We start from the raw sequence: 15838 nt of genomic DNA on the forward strand, positions 1-15838 counted from the left end.
ATTGCCTTGGAAGTTAAATGCTCTCGCAGATGAGTTCTGGTAAGAATACAGTGAGAAGTTTAAATCCTTTGGTGATGGGTTCATCTCAAAAAAAGTGGTGGAAGTTGTGGTGGAAAAGTGGTGGAAAGAACTCCTGGTTTATTGCTGTGAGGACACTGGAGCGAGCAGTTCTGTCCACAGAACTTGTGTTATTCTAAGGAAAAAATACCCTGCAAAGTGACTAAGGAATTTGCTCCTCATTTACCTGCCCAGCGTGTCAAGGAAATCAGAAGTTTTCCACTAAAACCAACTTGTCTTTTATCTTGATTTATCAGGGAAGACTGAGGAAGGCTTGATGAAAATAGGATTTCTGAAAGAAGAGATTTGAAGGCTGAGTGCTACATATGGACAGATAAAGGGATTGAGGGGGTGGGGGGCTGAGTGAAGGGAGTCCTAAGGTTCAGGTGACCTGGCCTGCAGGAGGGCTGGGTATGTCTAGGGAGGAGAACGTCGTATGCCAGAACAGCACAAACTCCAGAGGACTATAGCGGTATTTTAGGTTATGAGTAGATGTGTACTGGAACTTTTTAGATTTCCTGTTTTCAGAAGATATTTTTAGGTACTTGGGATTTTAGCTGCCTTCACTACAGCATGGCCCTGCTGATAGCAAAGATGTCCTTCAGGGGCATGAAGGAGACAGGGTGAGAGGGGAGGTCCTGGGGAGGGGAGGACTCTGTCTGCGCTCCTTGGGAAGAGAGTGAGCCCAGTGCTTCCAGGCTGCGCTGTGAGCCCAGCGGGGCTGCAGCCAGCCATGCTGCGCGCTCTGTGAGCTCCTCCCCAGCTCCCCGGAGGGAGGCTTCCCTTTACCCTCGGGACTTTGTGCTGTGAGCAGCATTACAAGTCCCTGACGAGCCCTGAGCTGGCCTAGCAGCTGTGGCATTATGCTGGGAAATCATCTTTCTCTGTAAGTAAGCCTCAGACTTGAGCCTTACTTAAGGTGGGCAGAAGGATGGGGGAGAAGAGAGATTAGGGGTGCGGCTTACTGAAAGCAGGGCTGGTGTCAGGTTTTGTGAGCATGCACCCTGGGCGAACAGGTAGGACGGCTACGCTGGAAACGCTTGCAGGATCCTGACTCGTGAGTCTGTGGGGTATGAAGTGTCCTAGGCAGCTTCTCACCATACACCGCAGAGGTCTGCGTGCCCACCAGACCATACTCCCCAGCTACCCCAACCCAGGGCCTGCCCCAGGCAGCAGGTGCTGCCATAGGCACCACTAGAGCAGTCGGACAGACGGCAGCCACCCCTGGACTATGCAAATCGTAGGTTTAAGCAAGCCGGACAATCCCGCGTTTTGCTGCAGAGTGAGGTGGTTCACTCTGCTGGCTCCTGCAAGCCCAGGTGTGGGAGTGGGAAGGAGCGGGGCATTTCTGCTGCTCCCTAGGTGAACTGTTCATTGATTATGTTGTGGCTGGTTTTCCTTTGTGTGTGGCTCACCATCTTGGTATGATCTCATCAGGCAGATTGGAGACAATCTGATTGTCCCTGGAGGGGTCAAAACCATAGAAGCCAATGGGAAGATGGTGATCCCTGGAGGAATTGATGTCCACACTCGCCTGCAGATGCCATACAAGGGGATGACAGCTGTGGATGATTTCTTCCAAGGGACGAAAGCGGCCCTGGCTGGTGGAACCACCATGATCAGTGAGTGCAGCAGGCAGGTCCTGTATGCGACAGCACCCAGCACTCTTGGAATGTTGCCCAGTTATTTCTTTTTCTCTTTGTTTTTCTAAGTCTTCTTTGTTTTAAAGGTCCATGACAGTGTGCTCATCTTTTCTGTGATCTCTGTCAATGCAGTCTAGAGAGTGAGGAACGGGATGAATCTTTGGGATCCCTAGTAATACTGAAGTGGTGGGACAGGAGATTTGCACAGGACCCCTTGCCCTTGCAGATCCTGTGTTCTGCTGTGCTTTGTTGTCTGCAGCCACTGGTGCCCCTGGGACCCTCAAAAAGGAACAATGGCATAACTTTTTTTCCCTGTTAAATAAAAGTAGGGCAGCATGATGCTCAGATGACTCTGAGCAGAAGAACAGAGCAATGTCCTGGCATCCCGCACTGCTCGGAAATAAACAGTGCTAACGAAAAAGGAAAGGGAATTCTGAGGCCCTTCCCTGGAGAAGGCCACAGCTGTGCACTGGGTTGAGGTCTGGGTTTTACTGCTGTGCAGTGGTCACAGCTGTGTGTGCTGCAGGGTTTCTTGGGATGCAGGAGCAACTGTTGATCCTTCCAGTAAAGGACTGGGTTTCTTGCCCTCCCCCCACCGGTTCTCTTTCCCCAGGGCCAAAAACATCAGTTGTGCGAAATGGACTGTGGCAGGGCATGGGAATTACATGGTGGGCAATAAAAGGTGCATTAGTATTGCAGCGTGGGAGGAGGCTGTGTTAATGGGGTGGAAGTGGGGGTGAGGAAGGACAAGGCCCTTCAGCTTTCAGCTGATTTCTCAGCAGAAGCCTGTAAAAGCCCCTGGTGCCGTGCCAGAGGCCATTAAGCAAAGGCTCTGTGTGCTTCCCTGCTGATAAATGTACTTGGAGGAGCCCAGGCATGTCGCGGAGGTGATGGGGATCTCTTCAGAGCTGCCCTGAAGCTGCTGAGGAGTTGAGCCTGGCTTTGCGGAGATGCCCAGCAGCATGCAGGGCTGCGGCGGGGTGGCCCGGGTGGGGAGCCCTTGCCCACCCCTTGCCCTGCTGTGCCTCTGCAGTGGACCACGTGGTGCCGGACCCCGAGTCCGGCCTGGTGGAGGCGTTGGAGCGGTGGCGGGAGTGGGCCGACGGGAAGGCCTGCTGCGACTACGCGCTGCACGTGGACATCCCCCGCTGGAGCGACCGTGTCCGGCAGGAGCTGCACACCATGGTCCAAGAGAAAGGTTTGCTGCCCCCCATTCCCCGTGCGCGGGCCTTGGCGAGCTGCATTCCCTCGCCACGGCGTGGTCCCGGTGGAAGGAGGGCAAGGGGGCACCACGCTGTCATCCGTCCTCTCGCTGTCGAGTGCCTGTGGGATCCTGCACGGCCACGAGTGGGAGTTGTGCCCTGCGGATGAGCTGGCGGGAAGGCAGCCCAGAGCAGGCAGCCTGACCCGGACCATCCTGGAGGGAGAGCCCCCGGCTCACCCATCTTTCCTCTCTGCTCTGCCCCTAGGAGTTAACTCCTTCATGGTGTACATGGCCTACAAGGATCTGTACCAGATGTCGAACACCGAGGTGAGACCCCCTTTGCCGCCTCGGTTGTGTCGATGCGAGGGGCAGCAGGGGGGACGGCAGCCGCGCTGGGTCTGGGGAGGCCGGGGCAGCAGGCGGCTGGCCGGGCCTGGCGGCTCCTCTCCTCTGCCCTCGCTGCCTTCGGAGGGCTGCCCCAGGGCTGCGGGCACGGTGTGCCAGCCACGGGCCAGCCGGGCTCCCACGCCGCAGGTGGAGGCAGAGCTCTGGCATGGAGATCACTGAGCGCATCCTCTGGCGGCCACAGCCTCCGGAGAGCACCGCCCGGCACGGCCAGAGCTGCTCCCAGTGCACCCACGCCAGGCCCTGCCGCTGCCAGGGCCTTCGGCTGAAGGGCTGTGCCGGGGGCCGAGGCCGTGCCCAGGCCAGGGCAGTCTGTCTGCTTGGTAATCATTTTTTCTTGTCTCTGTTCTAGCTGTATGAGATATTCAGCTGCCTGGCAGAGCTGGGTGCCATAGCTCAAGTTCATGCTGAAAATGGGGATATAATTGCACAGGTAACTAACTACTCTTCTGGTATGCGGGGACTGAAAATCCATCCCAGGCAGATTCAGTGTGGGGCATTAGCAAAATGACTCTAAAGCTGCTTGGACATCTTTTGGAAGGTGATCTCTTTGCTGCTCAGCAGCAATATCAAGTTTACCAAGATTTTCCGCTGTGAATATGCGGTCCATAAGCGAATCTGAAATAGTGAATTAGCGATTATCGAAATGGAAGAGAGTTGGCCATCAAGTATGGTACATTCACTCCAACCGCAGCTCTTTTTTGGTGTGGAGAGGCAGACCTTTGCCTTGCACGTAATCGGCTAAGAGAGTTAAAGTGTATTGAAAAGTCCTGCGGCAAGAGAGGAATTTTCTGCCTGCTATAAGCAAGCAGCCAGCTAATGGAGCTGGATTTGCAAGGGAATTGTTATGAGGGATGTGGTTTGGTGTTCAAGTGGGTAGGCTGTATTGGCCCACTGTGTTGTAATTGGTGTTGGATGAGAGAAAGTCCAAATGTTTTGATTTTCACTAAGACAGAGAAGACATTGCTCAGTTATGTTCTGCAACTACTTGTTTTTTCCTGTCTTTCTTATTCTTGGGAGTTGAAGGAGTGTGAACTAAGAGGTCATTCTTCGAACATCCTCTCAGACTACAAGAATCAGTTTTTCTTTGGACTTCTTAGAGCTGCAGTGCACAACTGGATGGCTCTTTCACATGGAAACAGAGTGGTCAGAGGAATTGTCTTGGCTAGAGTTTCTCTCTACTTCAGCACCAGCCTAACCACAAAATGCCCCAAAACTATTAGTTGGTAGCACTTCACAGCCCTGGAATTGATTCCTTCTGTCAGGACTGATTGAAACATCACAGGCTGGTGTGGGGCTCAGCGTGTTGTTAGCAGAGAGACATGACGCTTGTGGTCACCCGCTGGTGGTGGTTCCCAGGGAGAAGACAGAGGATTTGTCCTCTCCATTCTCCATTTCAGTCCATTTTACTTTCAGTGGTCCTGGCAACTGTGTGTTTCTCCAGAGTTTGGTCAACATAGGAGAGGAGGTTGCAGGGGAAGAGATGTGATGCATGGCCTGAACAGAAATGGGACGTGAGCAGAGCTCCAGACTTCAGACTCTGACGTGCTGTAGGTGGTGGGAGAGTGCTTCGTGGTGGGTGAAGAGCAAGACGTGAGAAGAGTATTGCCAAGTCTTTGCTTGGCACTTTCACTGTGGCAGAGAAGGTGTCAGAGGAGGTAACATGCAGCACTTACCTCCTGTGCAGCCTCATCCTTTGATACGCTCCTCCAACAGCTGTGAACACATCTGTTATCACTGCTGGAGTTACACAGTCCTGATGCAGATTGGTGGCATTATTTAATGTCCATAATATGCTCAATACTCTACAAGACACAAGAAAAAGCGCATAAAACTGCTTGCTTACAGGCTTGCTATTACTGCTGCTGTGTATCCACGTCACGCCGCCCGACACCTCTTGGAGAAATGTTGCCTGTTGTGCAACTGCACGCGGTTTCTGCAAGTCAAGGGCAGGTGTTGGGTGGGAGCAAACGTGCAGTGACAGCACGTGGATAAAGGTGCGAGGGTCGGAAAAAACCCCGAGTGCCTTGGTCAGGGCAGACCATGAACTCCCCCTGCATGTTTCCTTTGACCTCTGTCAGAGGGAGATGTGTGAAATGGGGGAATACGAGAGAGATCTCTAGGGTACAGACGCGAGATAGGCAGGCCAGCAGATGCAGCACAGACTCACACGCAGTTATCCGTGGTCTTTATTTATAACAGCAAAATACTTGGGATACTGTTAATATAGGAACCAACACCTCACACCACCAGCTACTATAGAAGTTGATACAGGACAGGATTTAGCATTGCTGATATTCAAATGATTAAACAGCGCTGGGGACCCAGGAGTAATCTTGGGAGGAGAATTTTTTAATTGGCTTTAATGATTGTTTTCTCAATAGTTTCTACTCGGACTACTTGCTCTTCAGAAGGGGAGAGAGGGAGGGCCTTGGAAGGGGGCTATAAACATCAAGTGCTGTTCATGGAGCTGGGGAGTTTTGTACCCTTTTTTCCTCCACACTGTGCTTGTTTCATCGAAGGGGTTTCAGTCGGTGTCTGTGCTCTCTCCAAGCACTCCCGTTTCCCCATCCTCCCTCTTTCTCTCTCAAATCCCTTGAGGGTACAGCAGCCTCTCACCGTGCATGGTGGTCCCACAGGACATAGGGTGGTGGCAGTCCCGAGGGAAGGGCTTGACACAGGAGGGATCTCTTTTCTGTGTGGTTGATAGTTTCACAGTCTTGTAATGTCCTCTGTCCTTTCGATGTCCTAGGAACAAACCAGGATGTTGGAGATGGGAATAACTGGTCCTGAGGGCCACGTGCTGAGCAGGCCTGAGGAGGTAAGATGAATGGATGGTACCAGCCTTGCTGCACTGAAGAGCTTTCCCCACAAGTCGCAGTAGGGTTTAGTGTATTTAGTGGGGCCGAGCAAGCATGGGGGGGGTATGCATCTATGGGTGCATCTATGGGTATCTGTTTATACAGGCAATACTGTTTTGTTCATCATCAGCTCAGGAAAGAGCGAGGTGTGCGTTTGTGACAAACATTTTTCAGTCTTGCTCAAGTCTCCTCACAGAGACAAGGGCTTCTGTGTCTCCCAGAGACTAATCAATCAACAAAAAGATCTGTATGGCTGTAGCAACATTTGGGGCTGGTTTGGGGGCATTTGTCTTGTATAAGTGACTCCACGAGCGTAAGAGGCCTGAGAAGAATCAAATGGCAAGTTTTGGTTCCTCTGAAAATTCACGGTTCACGTCTGTCTGAGTGCAGACACATTCCAGCCTCTTCCTACTTAATCTCTGCTTAGGGTCTAAAGTGCATTTCAAAATCAGACGAACAAAGCCATTGGTGGAAGGAGTGGGAGGGAAGGAGAGGGGGAATTTCCTGGTTACAAATCATTATCAAGACACTAATTAGATTACTTCTAATTTTAGCTCACAGGGTATTCTTCTGTTTGGTCCATTAATCTGAGTTGAGTCTAATTTTAGGTTTTCTTGAAATAGCTCCCTGCTGAGAGGGGCTTTTAACTTTCCACAGCATGTGAAAGAAGAAAACAATAGGAATTTGGTACAATAGCAAAGCTGAGCAGGGGAGCACAGGGACAGATTTGTACTTCAGGATCTGCTGGAAGTAAAATCAGTTGGCTTAAATTACAAGTGTAAGAAGTTGACTGTGTTATGGCTGGTAACAACGTATATAGCCTAGCGTAATACAGTGCTTATTCGAAGTATGAGACTGTAAAGCATTTTCCTATACAGGGAAGAGACTCAATGTCAAATAGAGTAGATCAGAGTCCCTCTGTGTGTAAACCGCCATTTATTTTTTATGGCTCTAGACCCATTGCCACAAGTTGGCAAGCTAACCCGTGATTACGGGATGCTGTGGTTGTGCCAGGATTTGAGAACTGTCCTATTATCGTAAGACAGCACTGCGGTTCTTCTCGTCCAAAGCCAGTAAAACATTGCTGAGTGTTTGATCTTGAAATGCCATTAAAGCATAAGGCAGCTGAGAACAGTGCAAGAAGGCTCTAGATACCATCTGTTCAGCCAAATCCAGATCTCGTTGCCTTTGAAAATAAAGAGAACATCCTCTACCTGGGAAAACGTTAGGTAGAGCACAAATGACCCTGCTATCCCCCATAAAGCCTGCAGGTTGATGGCAAAGCATTGGGAGGGTGGTCCATAGCTCTGTGGGTCTGCTCTGTCCTGGAGGGACCTCAGTGGGGGTTAAAGACATGGTCTTCTATCAGGTGATGGTGGTGATTTGGTAGGGCAGGATGGTGCTGCTCCAGATTGTAACCTGCTGTGAAGGGTATTCAGTGATGGCTCTGTTTGCTCCTGTCCACATGTTAAACCCCATACTCAAGTCCATAAGTGTGCTGATAAAAATATTTTCTTGTTTAAATTTCTGTTTAAAGAATCTTTAAGCAGAAGAGAGAAACCTCTTTTCACTGTGCAGCAAATAGGCCTGCAGAAGTACAAGAGGTGTACGGGTGCGTGTGTGTCTGGGTGCAGTGGTCTGCTGCTCCTGCTGCTGGGAGAGTTACGCTTGCACGGCCAGCTGCCTGGCCCGCAGGCAGTTACTGCATTCCCTGCAGCTGGCAGTCCTGGCCTCCCGCGGGAGCTAGCCGATTGCTACATTGTCTTTTTAAGGCTTCTGTTTTGAACTTTCTCATGCCGAAGCTTGAAGCCAAACTGTAGAGCAAACACTCGGAGAAACTCTGGGGTTGAGCTGAGGCTGGGGACGGGCTGATGTAATAGTCCAAAGATATCCCTCGTGATGGAAATCCACCCTCCGCTAACAGCAGGACAGTGAAACACGGGGCGGGTGTCAGCAGGCTGGGACGAGCAGCAGCTGCATCGCAGGGCAGCCAGACCCTGATGCGAACAGCCGGCCAGCGCATTGCTCGTTGCACCCCAGCCCCAGCAGGGTGACTGTGCTGGTTTTGGCTGGGGTAGAGCTAATTTTCTTCACAGTAGCCTGCATGGGGCTGTGTTTTGGATTTGTGCTGGAAACGGTGCTGATGATTCAGGGATGTTTTCGTTCCTGCTGAGCAGTGCTTACACAGAGTCGAGGCCTTTTCTGCTGCTCACACCGCCCCACCAGCGAGTGGGCTGGGGGGGCACAAGGAGTTGGGAGGGGACATGGCTGGGACAGCTGACCCCAACTGACCAAAGGGATAGCCCACACCGTATGGCGTCATGCTCAGCATATAGAGCTGGGGGAAGAAGAAGAAAAGGGGGAACATTCAGGGTTATGGCATTTGTCTTCCCAAGTCACCGTTAGGTGTGATGGAGCCCTGCTTTCCTGGAGATGGCTGAACAACAATGGGAAGCAGTGAATGAGTTCATTGTTTTGCTTTGCTTGCATGCACAGCTTTTGCTTTCCCTATTAAGCTGTCTTTATCTCAACCCACGAGTTTTCTCACTTTTACCCTTCCAATTCTCTCCCCCATCCCACCGGGGGGAAGTGAGCGAGCAGCTGTGTGGTGCTTAGTTGCCGGCTGGGGTTAAACCATGTCAGTGATGTTTGGTTAAACCAAACGCAGCTGCAGGAGAGCCTGGAGCAGTGAGTGGTCTGACGGGGCAGACCCTTTCGCTGTCTGGCATCAGCCTGTGAGCCGTGCTGTCAGGCGTGGGCAGCAGTCCCTCCCTGGCTATTGGGAGAGCTGGAACCAGGCAGTGGAAAAAACCAGCAGATGCAGCTCTGCGCTGGCCCCCAGCACGGTCCAGGCAGCGCTCCCCTGCTGAGCACCATGTGGCTGTAGCCTGCGGGTTGGGCCGGGCCCTAGCGGGACTGAACCTTCCCCATCTCCCTGATTAACCTGCCCTCGGGGAGTCAAGGGTAAAAGTGAGGGCCCAGGGTGTCGGCAGCAATCCGTGGCGTGCCAAGAGGAGCAGGGGCTCTTCCCTGCCCGCCCAGTGCTCCTCTGCAGCCATGCGCCATTCTCTCTTCCAGCTGGAAGCAGAAGCTGTCTTCCGGGCCATCACTATTGCCAGCCAGACCAACTGTCCTCTCTACGTGACTAAAGTGATGAGCAAAAGTGCTGCTGACCTCATCTCGCAAGCCAGAAAAAAAGGTGAGTGGCAGCTGCTGCTGCACACAGCCTTGCTCTTGCCGCTGGGGTCCTGGACAGCTGGATTCCGTGGTCCCCGTGTCCTCATGGTTGTTTTGCCAAGACCACCACTGTGCCTCGAGTGCAGTCCAGTGCTTCCCCTTCTGCTGGGGAGCAGTTAGTTCAGGGATTTACTTGACTTGTGAAGGGCACAGGGACACTGCACCAGGCCACGTGGAGCCACCTCCTGTTGTCACATCAGGTAACATCAACATGTGGGTCACAGGTAGGAGCAGTGCTTTAAACACCAAAGTTAGTCTGCGGCTGTGAAGGGCTCTCTGAGGAGACTTGTCTGATCCATGTGCAAGTGGTTTGAGCTGCTGCATATAGCCCTGGCCTCCCTTTGAAGTGCTGGCCCCTCGGGGGTGCCTAGGTGGCTGGGGGGCTCCATTTGTCACTGGTGGTGGAGCACAGGGACTCCCCACACGCATGCGTGCACGTCCACAGCCGTGTTCAGTGAGCCTTTATAAAAAGGCAGGGAGGGAAATGTAGAAAATGCATTTGTAGAGAGGGTCTTGGTGGAGTTGGTAACTGTGGGACATAACGACGAGTGTCTACCAGAAGCACTCACCCAGGCTGTAGAGCGTGTTTGGAAAGAAAAGCACAATTTCTCAGTCCCCATCCTAGTTTATCAGCATGACAAGCCCTGCTCCGCAAAAAGGCCTTGGTCACTAGCTGCTGCCCTCTCCCCTGGCCTGTCCCTGGAGCCAGGCACCAGAAGGCGAGTGTGGAACGGGATGAGCCTGCCAGCTCTTTGGTGGCACATGGTAAATATTTACGAGGGATAAAGGAGGTAGAATGCACAGGAGATGACGATGAAGGACACTGTGAGAGGCTTGGTCATCGGCCCAGTGTGCGTTCAGTGTCAGGCTGCGTTGTGGTCTGCCTGCCCCGTTGTGGGCTGTCATTTCTTATCAAATTGCCTGACCCCTGCCAGGCGCGCCTGCGCTGCCGGTGAGCTCTGAGGCATGGCTGTCGCTCTTGGGCTGAAAGTCAGCGGATTGAAATGCCCCCCACTACAGCGTGGGGACACCAGTGCTTGCAGGAGGGGACCGGGGGTCTTGCTTCCCAGGAGCGTGGCCAGGGCAGGGCAGGCTGGGAAGCAGCCGTCTGCTGGGGCAGGAGGCCATGTTGCCAGCTTTGTTTGTCTCTCTGTGGTGTCTTTTGGGGAACACAGCTCTGCGGCTGTGCCTTCCTGCGCCGTGCTCCCACCAGGCTTGCTGCACCAGCAGGATCTGTGCCCTTGAGCAGGAGGGCCTTACAGTGATGGCGGGCAGGGCGAGTGGGCTTTGCTGTCCCTCCTGCGTGCCCCAGCACCTGAGGTCCAAGCAGGCAGCATGGGACAGCCCGACATGGGTCTGGGTGTCCTCTGAGCATGGCAGGCTGTTGGTAATGCTGTGGAACAGAGAATGCCTCCAGGCTCCACCAAAACAGCATCCTTTCTGTCCCCCTTTCCAGGCAATGTGGTGTTTGGTGAGCCGATCACAGCCAGTCTGGGGACCGATGGGACACACTACTGGAGCAAGAACTGGGCCAAGGCTGCGGCATTTGTGGTCTCTCCGCCTCTGAGCCCAGACCCAACAACCCCTGACTACATCAACTCTCTCCTGGCCAGGTGCGTGACAGCTCTGTTGGGCGATGCTGCTAGTGGGAAGAAGCAGACTCTGGCCTCAAATAGGGAAGGAAGAGATTAGGGAGTACCTGGGCAGCATAGACATTAGTCCAAACTGAACCACTTCACTGTAGGTATTTAATGAGCTGACTGATGAAATGGCTCTGACTCAGAGCCGTGGTGGCTTGTCCCTGAGAGCGGAGGGAGGACAGGGGAGGCACCATAAGCTTAACATCAGTAATGAGAAAAATACTAGGGCAAGTAGTCATGAACCATTTTAAATGCCCTGAAGAAGGAAAAGAAATGAGGACCACCTAACACAGACTTGTCAACAAAAGCATTCGCCAAGCTGGAGAAGCCCTTCTGCACGTGCAGGGTGGGGAATGGCTGCCTGGGTTGCGACGGTGCAGGAGAAGGTGGGGGGGTTACAGGTGTCGCAGGCTGCTGGGGGCCCACCCGTTGAACACAAAGCAGACTTTTTCTCGTGCCTGTACAGGTTAGCAGCAGTACAGCCTGCAGAGTGCACGAGGCCTTTAAGGGCAGCTCGCGCACATCTGACAGGGATGGTAGGTCATTTTTTCACCCTGAAGGCAAGGGGGTGGGGAAGGGATTTGTTGAAAATAGAGTGCAAACAATAAAAGCACTTCAGCAATTTGCTTTGACCTTTCACAGTTACACTCCATCGTCTCACTGGTAAGGCACGCGTAGCAGCTAGGGACGGAGAGCTTGTTGCTGGCCCTGTCCACGTGCCACGCGTGAATCGCACGCCCCTCTCGCCCTGTGTTTGCACGCTGAACTGTGCGCGTGGTGGCTGGTCTGTGTTAGCCAGGGACGACTGACGCTGAGGGGGTTGTAAATGGAAATGACCTTTGATGTAATGCTGGAAACATCTCTGACTAGATGAGCAAGGGATGACTGGTCAGTAAGAGGTGTCTCGGCAGAGGGGCGCGTTAGGATAAACCTGGGTTGTGCCAGGGTAGAGTTGCCATGGCTGGCCTAAGAGAGACACTGGTGCATTTCGGGTCTGAATATGCAGCTCACGCTGGATTTTGCTGTGGTCAATGAGCAAGATGTGCCTCTGCTCAGTCTGGATGTATGAAATAGGTGCAGGTCTTAAGGGCTGGCAGGGAGAAGTGAGCCCAGCTCCTGAACTGGCTTTCTAATCCTTCCCTTCCACTTCAAATTTACCACAGACCTCAAAGGAGAGGCAAGAGCACTTCTGAGTCCCTGCAGCCCACAGGCATCTGCCCTGACACGTTTCCTGTGCCATTTTCTGTGAGGCTTCAGCAGGAGGAGAGGCTGCGAGGCTCCAGCTGGGCTGGACGGCTTGTTTTCTTCCACTGGGACAAATCTGGTGGAGATTAGGAAGCATGTTGTGTCATCAGCCTGGGTCTCTGGCTGTGCAGTCAGTTAGACATATGGCAGAAATTATCAGAGGAAGATGGAGATTACCAGTGGATTAGGGCTGATTCGCAGCCCCGAGCAGAGCCGTTGTGTCCACGCCATCCTGGGTTCAGGCGCAGCCGGTCTGGGAGCCAGGGGCTTGAGGCCACTTGCCTCACACGGGCAGCGCCGGGAGCTGGCATGAGTTGGTCTGCCTCCTTTTGCCCAGCAGCGATGACTTTCCAACTGCTTCCTGTCCCCTGCTCCCCGAGGACCCAGCGGCAGCTAGGTGACTTCCAGGGAGCCATGGGCAGCTCCTCGCCCTGCCCTGCCTGTCGGCAGCTCGCTGGCTCTGCCCGTTCCTGCCCTCTGCCATCGTTGTCAGGAACAGGATGGGTCAGGGCATCTCATCCGACCGGTGACCCTTTCTGGGCAGAGGGGTCTGGATAACAGCACTGGGCAGCAGCTGCTGTAGAGTGCCGCAGTGAAGCTTTTCTGGGCCTCCTGGAGAGAGCTGCTTCTGGGGAGTCCTGACTGTCTTCATCCCACCATCAGATTTACATGTGGCTGTGGGGGGTGTTTGCTTTTGTGGCAGTGATGCGGCAGAGATGCTGTAGCTTGGGCCAGAGGCAGCAGCTTGAGCCAGCCTGCACTTGCAAGCGCCCCTTCTTGGTCTGCGCTGCTGGCTGCTTCTCCTGCTGCAGCTGATGCTGCGAGTGTCCATGCAGGGCTGAGAGGAGTCTTCAGCGAGCTCCTGCCGGATGAAACGTCTCGGGCCAGAGCCCTGGAGCCAGGCTGAGGTGCTCTCCTCACTGGGGAAGGTTGGCAGTGCAAGCAGTGGGCAGCCCACAGGCTCAGCCCCACGTAAGCCCACTCCTGCAGCCGCACCCCGTCTCCCAGAGACAGGGGTGACGCCTGCCTGCAGCAGGCTTCCCGTGGGGCAGGGGAGGGCTGCGCTTGCCCCTCGGGGTGCAGGAGCTGGCAGTACACAACGAAAGGGCTGGCTGTGGGGGACTGTCCTCAGGTGGAGAGGCCTCTTCCTCCCCGTGTGGCAGAAAGGCTGCTCTCCCAAGCAGACCTGAGATGCCTTTTCCCTTTGTGTTAGTGCAAATGTTGGAGTCTCATATGAAAGGACATCTTTTGGCTTGACACAAAGGCCACCCTGTTCCCCAGGGTGTTTTCCCCAGGAGCTGAGCTGTTGACTCCTCTTGTGTGCAGGACGCTGCCGTGCCCCAGGCAGGCAGCACGGCGTGGCAGAGCTCTCTTGCCCCCGTGCCCCCAGGTGATGCGGCCACAGCAGGGACTGAGCCAGGTGGAATTCTTCAGACTGAGGGGCTGTAGAAACGGGGGTGTAGACTAAAACAGATCTGAGCCAGGGGCTGCCCGTGTCCGGAGGAGATCCATGTCCCTCACGTCCCTGCTGTTGTCTGACCGCAAAACGGCTGATGAGGCTTTCGTTACTGCCACCCCGCAGTGGTGACTTGCAGGTTTCGGGAAGCGCCCACTGTACATTCAGCACCGCACAGAAAGCAATTGGAAAAGACAACTTCACGGCGATCCCAGAAGGGACCAATGGCATAGAGGAACGAATGTCTGTCATCTGGGACAAGGCAGTGGTAAGAGTCACGCCAGGGAGGGGGTGAGCGGGCAGGGTTGACAGGCACCTCGGACACTCGTGTTCTCGCTCCCGCAGAGCTGGGCACCCAGCTGCCTGTCTCCTCTCTGGCTTTGGGAGGCAAAACAAGCCAGAGCAGGAGAGGCAGCTGTTGCGGGTTCAGGGTGAACAGCCAGGAGCTGTGACTATGCCCCCAGTTTTCGGTCTGTCTGGCACCAATAGTAAGATCAGCCGCAGTGGTCTGGGCCCAGCCAGCCAGTGGCTTGTGTGGGAGTGAGTCTGGTGCGTCCTGGGGCTCTTACTCTCCCTTTCCCCAAAAGAGCACTTAATTCTCTTTGTGTCTGAGCAGGCTACAGGAAAGATGGATGAAAACCAGTTTGTGGCTGTGACGAGCACTAATGCTGCAAAAATCTTCAACCTGTACCCACGGAAAGGGAGAATAGCAGTGGGCTCGGACAGTGATCTGGTTATATGGGATCCTGATGCAGTGAAGATCGTCACAGCAAAAACCCATCAATCTGTAAGCCCTCTGCTCGTCTCTGGGAATGCTGGAGGCTGGGGTGCGAGTAGCACTGTATAAAGGCTACCTGGCTGCTGGCAGCTTGGCGCTGCCCTGCCGTGCTGGGCTCTGAGGAGGAGGGACTGAGTCCAGGCTCTGGGCGATGCCAGCTGTGACTGTGGGGTGGGATGTCTGTGAGCCCTGGGCTCTGCACACAGGGCTTTTCTCACCCTGCTGTGCTGCTCTTCTCCTGAGCCCGGCCCACGCAGGTGTAAGGACATGCGTTTCTCCTTATCTGGGTTCCTGTTCCAGGTACAATTTTTTCCTGGCTTTGCCAGCATGCTTTGTTCATGCCTTACCTCAAGCCTAGGTCCTGCCCTCCTCTGTTGTTGGAGTCCTTGCTCACACCAAGCCCCGAAGCAGCAGGTCCTGGTTCATGTTGGGAGCTCTGGTGGGTTCTTAGTGTGATGGACTAGTGAACTAAAGGAGGCCTCTGGGGCGGGCAGGGCTGTTACAGGTGTCCTCTCCCTGCACTGGTGACTTCAGCAGCGAGGTGTGGGAACTAAACAGCCCTGAGTGGGCAGGCAGTGCTATGTCCCTCCTGACCATCATCCCCTGGTTGCTGCAGGTGGCTGAATACAACATCTTTGAAGGGATGGAGCTTCGTGGGGCCCCGCTGGTTGTCATATGCCAGGGGAAGATCATGCTGGAGGATGGCAACCTGCATGTGACCCAGGGGACTGGACGCTTCCTGCCCAGCAGCCCTTTCCCTGACTATGTCTACAAGCGCATCAAAGCCAGGAGGAAGGTGAGGAGACAAGGATGCCAGGAGAAAGAGTTGAGACGCTGTTAGCCCAAATTGCCCTTTTCCCTAATCACTGATTGGTTTTCCTCTGCTGTTCTTGCTGGACCCGGGAAACAGTGCTGCAAGCTGGTATATTTTGAACCTACAGTTGGGATAGTTAATGCCTGGGTAGAGAGCGTTGACCTTAGTGTTGATGGTGTGCCACCACTGGAGGCAGATGCTCGGCTGGGTCAGCAGTGGGTGATGCCTGCCCTTGTTGCTGTCCTGCTGCCGCAGGAGTCTGGAGGGAAGTGCTGAGTTAAAAACAAAGAGACTGGGCAAAATGGCCTTCTGCTTCTCCATCCATGCAGCATAAACCCGTGCTGGGGGATTGCCTGTTGCACCGGGCCCTGCACACATTGCAGGGTGGGACTGAAGGGAGGCCGTCACATAGGAGCTGGGCGGTGGGGATGCGCCAGGCCTCAGCGCTGCAGGGAGGTCTCAGGCGTGCAGGACGGAGGGGCGCAGGGCTGGCAGCGT

The 15838-nt window shown here is 54.2% G+C and overlaps 1 protein-coding gene across 2 annotated transcripts in view; it reads left to right on the forward strand.

Moving 5' to 3' along the window:
* DPYSL3 (dihydropyrimidinase like 3) overlaps positions 1-15838 on the forward strand; it is a 44236-nt gene that overhangs the window by 26965 nt on the left and 1433 nt on the right. For both annotated transcript variants that reach the window (XM_072872259.1, XM_072872261.1), the window contains exons 3-12: positions 1495-1679; positions 2734-2898; positions 3170-3231; positions 3662-3742; positions 6062-6130; positions 9249-9369; positions 10864-11020; positions 13875-14016; positions 14365-14535; positions 15143-15322. In XM_072872259.1, the coding sequence (XP_072728360.1) occupies positions 1495-1679; positions 2734-2898; positions 3170-3231; positions 3662-3742; positions 6062-6130; positions 9249-9369; positions 10864-11020; positions 13875-14016; positions 14365-14535; positions 15143-15322 (1333 nt within the window). The remainder of the gene's footprint in view (positions 1-1494; positions 1680-2733; positions 2899-3169; positions 3232-3661; positions 3743-6061; positions 6131-9248; positions 9370-10863; positions 11021-13874; positions 14017-14364; positions 14536-15142; positions 15323-15838) is intronic.

Source organism: Ciconia boyciana, chromosome 9, assembly GCF_034638445.1.
Source record: "Ciconia boyciana chromosome 9, ASM3463844v1, whole genome shotgun sequence".
NCBI lineage: Eukaryota > Metazoa > Chordata > Aves > Ciconiiformes > Ciconiidae > Ciconia > Ciconia boyciana.